This window comes from Solanum tuberosum, unplaced genomic scaffold (genome assembly GCF_000226075.1).
Source record: "Solanum tuberosum cultivar DM 1-3 516 R44 unplaced genomic scaffold, SolTub_3.0 scf00064, whole genome shotgun sequence".
In the NCBI taxonomy this organism is placed as follows: domain Eukaryota; kingdom Viridiplantae; phylum Streptophyta; class Magnoliopsida; order Solanales; family Solanaceae; genus Solanum; species Solanum tuberosum.
Window position 1 is genome coordinate 1,855,665 of NW_006238990.1, and position 11,331 is coordinate 1,866,995.

The window sequence follows — 11,331 nt, forward strand, 5'->3', positions numbered from 1 at the left end:
GGGTGGGGGGGGGGGGGGGGGGGGGGGGGGGGGGATGCGGGGAGCCAAATTGAGAGATACTTGTTTCTTTGATATTTTCTTGAGATGTCTCAATAGGTAAGGAAACTAAAGCTAGAACTCAAAACGACAACAACCTAGCCAAGGTGTTCCGAATGAGTATTGTCCGACTTGGTGCGATAGATGCCATCATAGTTGAGTAAAGGAGGACCCAAATGAATGTACAACTTGGTAAGGATGAGGAGGACCAAGGTAGAGTTATTTTTCAAACTAGAGTTAAAATGTTGTCTAAGCTATGTGCCATGAGAAATGACAGAGTTTGGATATGACTTAATTAGCACTTATATGGTTGAGAGATTGAACTTACCTTGTATTGAGCTTATTGCACCCTACAAGTGGAAAGGAGTAAAGAAAAATAAAAGGGTGTTATTGTCGTTCACTGTTGGAAGTTATGAGGACAAGGTTTGGTGTGATGTTGTTCTCATGTATAATTTGTCATATCTTAATGGGAAAATCATGGTATGGTATGCTAATAGTGGAGCTTCATACTACATAGAAAATAATAAATATTCTCTCAAGATGAATAGGGAGAGATTTGCTCTCGCATCTTTGACTCCTTCACAAATTCATGAGGATATAAATCTTTTTAGAGAGGATAGATGATGATGAGAGAGAAAAGATTAAGAGGAGCAAGGGAGTGCATGTTGACATTCCAAGAGAGGAAAAAGGAGAAGATGTGTTGTGTGAAGAGAATGGGGATGTCAAATGAGGAAAAAAGTGACATCGAGAGAAAAGAAAAGTGAGATCATGACCATGAGAGTAAAATAAGAGGGGAAGGTCGTGAGATAAAGAGAGAAAAACAAGAGAGTTTGAGTGAGGCTATTTCTTATACTAAATCTAACATTCTCACTTTTTTTCTAGTTGTTTCGACTCTCTTGTAGGTACTCATGGGAAAGTTTGCATTGAAGAACCATCATTAGATAAACTTAATCTATGATGGTCAAAACTACATACCCTATTGCGCAAGTGCATGCTGATGAGAAGGATAAAGGTAAAGAGAATTATTTTGGATTTGTCCAAGATAAGACTCGTGACAAGAAGTCCAACAAGACAGATGTGGATCTAACACTAATGAACAAGAAAAAACAAGGTGATGGTGTTCCTTTGCTAAACAAGACCAAGTACAATATCTATAATTGGTGTATTCATATTCTTGGTATTCCTAAAATACCTAAGTTTTTCTGGAAGTAATGGACTACACTTTTATTTCTTATATTGGTGATTATATTAATTTTGAGGATGATGATATTTTGCTATATAATAATTAATAAGTCATTAACTATTACCTCTAAGTTCAAGCATAAGAGTAATTTTGGCCTTTTTAAAATTGAGCATGACATCATTTTGATTAGGCATGATGCTTGTGGGAGGGGACTTGTGAAAGAGTTAGATGATTCCTCCTCTCTTATTCTTCTAGAGTTGAATGAGTTTTTGTGTGACAACTTGTTGAAATATGATTCTTTCCGTGGGATAAGACATTATTCTTCAAGTCTTGATGATTGTGAGCTTAAAAAGGTGATAATTAGTGATGGGAGATACATGACTATTATGATACTAGTGATCAAATACTCTTTGTTGGACCTTGTTTTAAGAGTACTTACTTAGAAATTATGAGATTCTATTTGAAATTCAAAAATTCTTCTAACATTCTTGAAAACTCATGTGCTTATATGAATAGTTTTTATGTGGAAGAATATGTGAGTGGTGTAATAAAGGATACTTGGCTATATCATTAAAGTGTTCAATTTGATGAATGTTTTTGGGATCTTGTGTCGTTTTTTGCATGCCCATTGAAATACTTTATTGATAGAACTAAATTGGAGTTCCATGTATCATTTCCTTAGGCATCTAGACGGGAATTTGGTTGTGCTTATATAAGCAAGAGAATTTTCTACTCGGATGATAATGTCCACATGCTTTATAAGGATGTATTTATACATGCTAGGCTTAATTTGGTTAAGTGGACACGTGGTCACTATCTTGCTTTTCCTACCATTGTTGCTTTCAATTGATGGATGTCGTTTACTAATGCATGTCTTCTTATTTTGCAAGATTCAAATTCGAGGAAGAATTATTTTTTAGCATCCACGGTAGCATACCTCCATTAAAGTTGATATGTTTCAATGGGAATCAAGAAGATGCTTATCGTGGAAGAACCCAAGAATTATAAAGAGAATGGGACTAAGTGCAGCACGTACTTCATGATCCAAGTCCAAGAAGAGAAAGATTGGGGTCACAATGAAGCCCAAGAGAAAGGGCCCACATGGAGCCCAAAGGAGTGGGCAACAAGGGGGTTATTTGCTCCCCGAAGTGCTGAAAGTTAAACCCCAAAAATGGTTGAAATTCACGCCCAAAGTAGGGCTGAAATTAGGCATGTGAATCGGAGGAAATTTGGCCACTCTTTCCTTTCTTTTTTTTTAGCTAATTTTAGGAAGAAGTTTGGTATTATTTTTTACATGCTTTCCTAGTTGAAAATTTCCTAATTTAAAAGTTGTCTAGTTTGGTTTTAGTATTTACTATTTCCATAAAATAGGATTCGAATCTCATCCTATATTAGGGTTGAATTTTGTTATTTTTCATTAGACGTGATAAATATTATTTGAGAGATTTCTCTTTTTTACATCTTTGTGTGATGTGACTATAGATTTATCTTAAAACCTTATAAGAACAATATTTTAAGAGGTAAGATTATTCTTAACTTGATATATTTGGTTCTTATTCATAAATCTAGGATGGTAATTAGTCGTATACTAATTATTGTCTCTAATTTCGTCGAAATAGGGGTCTAGATTACCTTTTGATCTTAGTTCTTGATTGACTCTATTTGTATCATAATTAGTTCTAATCCGCTAATTTTCAATACTAAGATCAGTTAGGGTTGTTAAACTTAATCTTGAAATTTAGGAATTTTATTCTCAAATATCTTTTAAAAATTGTCTTTAATCTTTGTATTTTTGCTTCTACATTATTTTCTTCTTTTTATTCAAGTTACCCGATTTTTATCAACAATACTATAAGAAGATTCACATGCTAAAAAGCCATCATGAAGAAGTGGTATAACACGTGAAGTTTATGATATCACAAGAAAAATCCAAGAATGTCTACAATATAACTTGGCATTGGCCATGGATGGTATCAAATCAATAGGTAATCCCTTTGGAAAGAAGAAACGAAAGCAGAACAAGAGTTTTGCGTGATTGTTTCCAATGGTGAAATTGGGGGTTAGGTTTATGGTATATAAGGGCATGGGTCTTTTTAAATTGGATTGGGCTGTTTTTGGGCTGGTCTTTTTGCCATGTGGACCAATAAATTGTGCCACGTGTTTAATTAAAAGTCCCACATATTCCATATCCCGTTAAAATGAGGGGGAATTTGGTGCTTAGAGATAACGTTAAAGGGAATTCTGGCTCATTAGGTCGAAGGGAGGTATTTTTTTTAATCAATTTTCAATACGTTCATGGCAATTTAAACCCTTTTACGATCATTTTATACCACAAAAAATGTTATCGGGGATACTCTCGCTTTTCTTGAATCTTGATACCACTTTTCCGTTCTTTTATCATCTAAAAACATAAAAAGTTAGCATGCAAATATTGGTTCCCTCACAAATACTCGACAATGCACAATCTCTACTCTTGTCATAATTGCCTTCCATGGTCAAAAGAAACTATATAAACGATAAAGAGGTATATTGGTTAAATGAGAGTTGGTTCAGCTCAACATATATAACAATGATGGACAAATTATTTTCTCAAAACTCATTGGAATGTAAGTATTATGCTTAACATCTATAGTCATGGTTTTAGACCCAGAGTAGGAGTTGTACTTACTTGCTCAAGAGTCAAAAACATGATAACGTTCCACGATCCTAGTCGAAAAAAATTGGGGAGGAAACCCTTATAAAAAGCAAGTGGTCCCTGCATTAGCCATGTTAAGCTACATAAGCATTTCATATTAATATCTACTAATCCGAAAACCAACTTTTCTTGATATTATCAGGGTAAATTTGAGATCAGTGATGCAACACAATGTAAGTTGAGAATACAGGATCGCCAGCAAGCAGTTTGTCAATTAGTAACTAAAGGGTATCCACTGCTCTGAGCTCCCCATTGACACCAGTTGATACACCAAGGGATTAAGAAGCATAGCTCTAGACAGGAGGAATTCATACAAAGAAGATAGAAACAGGAGTAAATATTTGGTTAATTGTATAGCTGCTTTTTGTGTTATAAAAAAAGTTCCTCTATAGCAATATTTTTCCTCATACATTATTTAGCAATTAGACAAAAATAGGTCATATCCGTCATCCGCTATCTGTTATCTATCTCACTACCTACTCCTGCAACTTTTTTTCTTCTTTTTTTCTTTCTTTCATTTTCTTTATGATCAGTGGGAGGAATCCACTTCTCATTGCATGCAGAGGCACATTTCAACTTCTGATTAGTTTTTATGAAATATGATTCTTTCACTAAAAAGCATCAAGAAGATGCATGGAAAAAATACAAATGAGTGATTTTCAACTTCAACTTCTGGATTCTCCAAATAAAAATAAAACAATCTTATGTGTGATGTTCAAGCTGAAATTCGAAGTTTTTAGCTATTTCAAGCATGAGTATTGTTTCATACTTTGGGACGTATATTACTTTTCAAAATACAATTACTGAAAGGAACACCTTTAGTTAGACTTGCTACAATTCTGTGTCTACATATGCAGTAAACAATTTTAGGTCGCAAATTACTGAAGTACGTTTTACTAATACTTTTCTACCTACAATAAATATGTTATGCTGACAAATGACCATGCGTTCTGAAACAGAAAATGACTTAACAAAATTACCTCGTACTTCAATGTTCGGAAAAAACAATCAAAGGTGTTCCTGTATACTGAATCTCCCATCATTCTTGATTTGACCTAAAAGACAGCAAGCAAAAACCTTTTCATTCATAAAAAAATATTTAATAAGCAACACATTTTTATAAGTTATATTTTGATGAAGTAAGTAGTATTGTAAATGGCATCAAGAAGATGCATATGGAAAAATAGTTACAAAAGAGTGAGATTGATAGCTCTGTTACAACGAGAATTGAGACCTATGCTAAGGATAAAGAGCTTACAAAGTCCAACAACTTCAAATGAGATTCTACGGGAAATAAACTATCCCAGCTAAACAAATCTAAAAGACATCTAGCCTTAAGGGAATGGTTTGGAGTTGATATTCCTTCAGAACATCTTTTGTTCCTCTCATCTAAACACACCAAAATAATTCAAGCAGGAATCATTTTCCAGACTTCTCCGATGGATTTATCAACTTGCCATGAAATCCAACCAGTGTAGACATCCTTGATACTGTCAGGCATGACCCATCTTAAGCATAAAATTGTCATGAACATGTTCCAAATATAAGCAACCATTGCACAATGTAGGTGAAGTGTCCCTGAAATTTCGATTTAAATTTAACACTTTAAGTGTTAACAAATGTAGAAAATATTTTTTTTCATACCGAATGGCGACGAAAATTAAGAAAAATATTTTTGGACATTATAACATGATCCCCGGGTACATGGATGGAGAATGTAATGATGTTCAAAAGACAATATGGAATTACCAACAAAAAAAAATCAACTCAAATGCTAAGGTATTCTCAGGTCACGAAATGGGGACTTAAAATGACAATTTTTTGCTACTAAGTGAGTCTCAAAACAAAGGGAACTATTGGTATTTTCAAACAAACAAACAAAAAAAACTCTCTTCATTTCTTACCATGACAAATGAATCCAGCTCTGTCTCACAATGGTTCTTCAAGGGTTCGACGGCTAAGGTCATTTTTATGCTAATCAAGGTAAGTTTTGTCCAATATTTGTGTTAGTCGGAGTTGGTTAATATCTATACGAACAACAGTATAATCTTTGATTAGGGAAGATTTCTACAAGAACATCAAGTATCTTCAAATAATCTCTAAAATTGAAATTTTGGGTTTTTTTCAAGAAGGTAATTTCTACACTTATATACATGATAAGTATGAGTTTTTTATGGATATTTATGGTGGTAAAAAGGCGCTATTTGACTTGGTCAATGGTTTGAGTGACCATAAATGCAAAACCCTAATATGACATTAATAAAGGGTATGAAGTTGGTGAAAGTGATGATCAATAGTGTCTATGGGTTTAAATGGTGGACTTATTGTCTAATACGGCTCAAATAAATGTAGTTATGCCGTTGTTGGGATTATTTTTTAGGTGATTAACCAAGACATCACCTAAAATGAGGGAATATGAATTTTGTGAAAATTCAGCCCAAGTGTAGAACACTTTGTTGATTAAACTGGTATTGGTATATGTTGTTGATTATTACGAGTTCATGAATGTATATAGAAGTTGTTGGAGTATTTTGAAACAGTTGGAGTGACTCTTAGCTTGATTAAAGAGACTTTGAGGTATGCCAAGCTTCTAGCTACTTGTATGTTTTCAAAAATCACTTCATTACTTGAATGATAGTGCTAATGAGATCCCATGCACGTGTGAGATAAGTTGACATGGTCTACTCTTGGTTAGGGATTTAAATGATGAAATGCTTAAATAGTTAAGTTCTTGAAAATTTAAAAAACTTAAAGATTCTTTATGACTATTGGGGTTAATGTGCGATGCACTTCATCATTTACTGATCTCTTGTGACTTGTTGGTTACAATTGTTTTTACATGTTTATGAATGAATTGATTTGATTTACCCTATTTTGATTTAATGAAATAGATTCAGCCAAAAGCCATTACTTAAGAAAAGGAAGTAAGTAAGAATGTTTACAAAAGACTTTAATATTGATTTCCTCATCGGGTCGAGGAGATGCCCGGGCCCGTGGGTTTTGTACCCCGGTGTACCATTGCTTGTCCAATCAAGGGGATGATCAGGCCCGGGGCTTTCGTCCTTGATGTATCATAGCTTATCTAGCAGTGTTGGGCTCGTGGAAGACACCCCGAGGTATACATCACATATGATTATGAGGCTTGAGACATTGACATCAAAACTGTGGAACACTACACAATTGAGATGGTTTTAAGATTCTAAACATGTTATAAAGTAATGTGTGCTTCATTACATCTTTTGATGAATTAAATTATATACTTGGTTCCTCTATTATACAATTCTAGTTATGTTCCCTTTGTATGCTTTTGGTGAGTTAAATTGCTGATGATATATCTTTCATGCACTTGTTACATTCTCCATATATATTTGTATAACACTTTCCCCACCACGAGTGGTGGCTATGACACATATCTGAGTATTCCAATACACAGGCATCATTTTTAAAATGATGTAAAGTTTAGGTTTAGGATATGGCCAGATCCAGGGCGATCAATGAACAACAAGAGTTCCTGCAACTTTCTCCTTTTGGTGAGCGCACCTATGTACTTGTGGGATCACCTATTTAATTGTATATTTTTGTACAGTGCAGGATTTCCCCATAACTTTATCATTTCATTTGTAGTGTCATAGAGACTTTGTATTTAGTTGGTATAATGAATACTCATATGGAATTGTGAATGACATTTCTACTTATGTCTAGTTTATGATTTGATGCACTTTATCGTTAATGAACTCTTTTCTCATTTCTTTCGCTTACTATGGAAAATAATTAGATGATTGAGTTACATGGTTATGAGTTGAGTATGTAATACATTATAATGGTTCTCTTGGTGCAAGCTAATAGGCATTGGGTGTCGGCCACGTCACAATCCATTTTGGGGCATGACAGTTGGAGGAGATGTCTATTGGTTTCTATGTTCTGCTTACACACATAGCATCTTTTAACAGTGATTATCTTCCCTCCATTAAGATTTTCTTGAGTCAACCAGGCCTCATGCAGTACTATCCAGCTAAAACATAACACCTTGGGGATGCTTTAATTTTTCCAGATCAGTTTCCATGGCCAAGTGTCCATTTGATTTTGGGCACACAAAGTTGTATATCCTTCACTGTATATTTGGCATCTGACTTTCCTTCAGATCTGATTTTGTCTGCATCTTGCTCATTGAGTATGCAATTCTCCAATCTAGAAAGCATATTAAATAAGTCTTCAAGTTCCTAGTCTTCGAAGCAGTGTTCTTAATGGCGCTCGCCATTCGCCAAAGGCGCGAAGGCGAGGCGAGCATGTCGTGCCATTTCCCAGTGAGGTGCGGCGAGATCAATTAGGCAACGTGAGGCAACGTAATGGCGACCTGAATGGCGGCGCCTTTTAGTTTAAATTTAAAAAGGTCTTGACTTAATAATATTAGTCAAAATTAGGGTTTTTTTTTCATATTTCCAAAATTGGGACTCAGACACGATTCTTCTTCTCCTTCAACCTCGCGATTCTCTTCTTCTCCTTCAGTCAACTACTTGGGACTCAGTCACGACCTGCAATACTCTTCTTCTCCTTCAACCTCGCGTTTCTCTTCTTCTCCTTCAGTCGACTCGCGCGAATTGAAAGGTATGGCCTCTTTTCTTTCTTCTTCTCCTTCAGTCCTCTTCTTCTCTTACTTTCTCCTTCAACCTCGCGATTCTCTTGTGAAGTGAATCTGAAATCCTGAACTGCCTTCTCAAAAAAAAAAAATTGAGATACTACTGCTTGCTGCCTTCTCTGCTCTGTTTGTTTCCTCTTTTTCTTCAATGCTCTGTTTTTTTCCTCTGTTTTCTTTGTTCACACTTCACTGTAATATGCCCTGTTTGTTTCCTCTTTTTCTTCAATGCGCTGTTTTTTTCCTCTGTTTTCTTTGTTCACTGTAATATGCTGCTGAATGCTACTGCTTTCACTGTGCTGTCTATTTTTTTTTAAAAAAAAAAATTCTTCTATAGTAATTAATAGTAATTACTAATTAATATAGTATATGACTATATGTTGTATTGTACAATAGTGAATTCAATGGCGGATGCTAGCAAAAAGAGGGACATTGGATGGAATTATGGTACTCAAGGAGCAACGAAAGATTCGGTTAATTGTAACTTTTGTGGGAGTACTTTTAATGGTGAAATAACTCGACACAAACAACATCTAGTGGGTGGTTTCAAGAATGTTAAACAATGTACAGCTTGTCCGTCGGAGATTAGAGAAGAAGTAAGGGCTTATATGCAAAATAAAATCGCTAATAATCCCAAATTTCAAGTGAGGCAGCCGGAAGAATATATTGATATTGATGATATGGATGAATATGCGGAAATGATGCCTCCCTCCAAAACTCCAAAGATATCTTCTAGTGGAGGTGCATCATCCACCGCGCGGAATGTGACGAAAGGCCCTATGAATCTCTATTTTCCGCATAAATCAACACAAAAAGGAGGCTTTGAAAAAGGAGGAGGAATTGATGAAACAAAGAAAATTCTAAGAGAGCGTGCGGTAAGTGCTTTCGCGATATGGATGTATGATGCGGGGCTCCCTTTTAATTGTGTCAATCACAAATCATTTGATAAATTTATTGAGACAGTAGGACAACATGGCCCCGGAATGAAGCCTCCTACATTTCATGAAGTTAGAGTTACTCACCTAAAAAAAGAGGTGGAGAAAGTGGAAAAAATCGTTGATGAGCATAAAGTGCAATGGACAAAGTTTGGATGTTCCATTATGATGGACAAATGGACGGCACGAAATGGTAAAATGATCATCAATATTTTGGTGAATTCTCCAATCGGTAGTGTATTTCTTGGTTCTGTCGGTGCTAGCAATGAATCTACCGATTCCACCAAAATGTACAAGTTGTTTGAAAGCACTATTGAAAGAATTGGACCGGAAAATGTTGTACAAATTGTCACTGATAATGCTAGTGAGAATGTTAAAGCGGGAAGCATGATGATGGGTGCGTACCCACACATTTATTAGACTCCATATGCCGCTCATTACATCAACTTGATGTTTGGTGACATATTCAAGGTTAAGCCATATGCTTCCGGTAATATCACTCTCATATCCTCTAACTTTCTTTATAGTCAATATTTAATACTTATTAGCTACTAATTACTATAATCTTACCTTAACAATGTTTAAGAAGGCCATCAGAATCCATTCTTACATTAGTCAAAGGCCATTGTTGTTAAACTTGATGAGAAAATTCACCAAGGAAAGAAAATTTTGGTAAAAACCGGCCAAGACAAGATTTGCAACGGCCTTCTTAACTTTGAAAGCTATGTACATACAAAGAAAAAACTTGAGAACTTTAGTCCTCTCAACCGAATGGACTTCAAGTAAATTTGCAAAGGAAACTTTGGGGAAAGAAGTTGCCAATCTTATTATTTATGCCTACTTTAGGGATGATATTGTTCGAGCACTTACAGTTTGTGGCCCTTTGACAAAAGTGCTTCGTTTGGTGGATGGGGAGAAAAAACCGCAATGGGCTATATTTATGAAGCAATGGATAGAGCCAAAGAAACTATTGAACAGGGTTTTCGTGGAATTAAGAAGCAATATGAGTAAGTCACAGACGGAGAGGGGTAGAGGGGCGGGCCCATTATCCACCGAGTTTAGAAGGCTATGATTGGTCCAAAGGGCGGGTCACAGATGGATTTCTCGGTTATAAAAAGGTTTTCGTGGAGTTAAGAAGCAATATGAGTAAGTGTTTGAAATTATTGATGCAAGGTGGTCAGACCAACTCCATCGGCCTTTGCATGCTGCAGGCCATGTTTTGAACCCAAGATTGTATTATAAAGCTCAAGAAGAGGGAACTTTACTAAAGACTCTGTGGAATGAGTATTATTCATGTGTTGAGAAGATGATCCCCGATACAACAATACAAGATTTACTAGTCGCTGAGCTTCCTAGGTACAAAATGGCGAATGGACTATTTGGTTGTGGTCCGGCTAAAAGAGCTAGAGACACAAGGTCACCGGGTAAGTGAGCTGATTTAGCTCTTACTTACATTATTCGACTTATTTACACTCATTAGCCTCTAAATTGATTTTATTATAGTGGAATGGTGGTCACTATTTGGTAGTGAAACACCAAACTTGCAAAAGTTTGCCATGAAAGTATTAAGCCTAACTTGTAGCTCATCCGGATGTGAGCGAAATTGGAGTGTGTTTGAACACGTAAGTAAAAAAATTATATCCTAATTTCCATATTATATTATTATCAGAACATTAGTTAATATCTATAACTTATGCGCAGATTCATTCCAAAAAGAGGAATAGGCTTGCACTATCGCGTCTCAATGATCTAGTGTACATTAAGTACAATAGAACATTGAAACGTCGTTATGATGCTCGTGATCTCATTGATCCAATTCGCTTGGATAACATTGATGATTCAAATGAAT

The 11,331-nt window shown here is 35.5% G+C and overlaps 1 protein-coding gene and 1 long non-coding RNA gene across 4 annotated transcripts in view; one reads left to right on the forward strand and one right to left on the reverse strand.

Moving 5' to 3' along the window:
• LOC102582948 (mitochondrial uncoupling protein 2-like) overlaps nucleotides 1-11,331 on the reverse strand; it is a 19,037-nt gene that overhangs the window by 4,206 nt on the left and 3,500 nt on the right. For all 3 annotated transcript variants that reach the window (XM_006345259.2, XM_006345258.2, XM_006345260.2), the window contains exons 7-8: nucleotides 4,895-4,969; nucleotides 3,888-3,974 (exon numbers count right to left, since the gene is read on the reverse strand). In XM_006345259.2, the coding sequence (XP_006345321.1) occupies nucleotides 3,888-3,974; nucleotides 4,895-4,969 (162 nt within the window). The remainder of the gene's footprint in view (nucleotides 1-3,887; nucleotides 3,975-4,894; nucleotides 4,970-11,331) is intronic.
• Nucleotides 10,414-11,141, forward strand: LOC107060202 (uncharacterized). The gene is made up of 3 exons (XR_001473205.1): nucleotides 10,414-10,461; nucleotides 10,601-10,906; nucleotides 10,986-11,141. It is a non-coding gene; the product is annotated as an uncharacterized lncRNA (long non-coding RNA).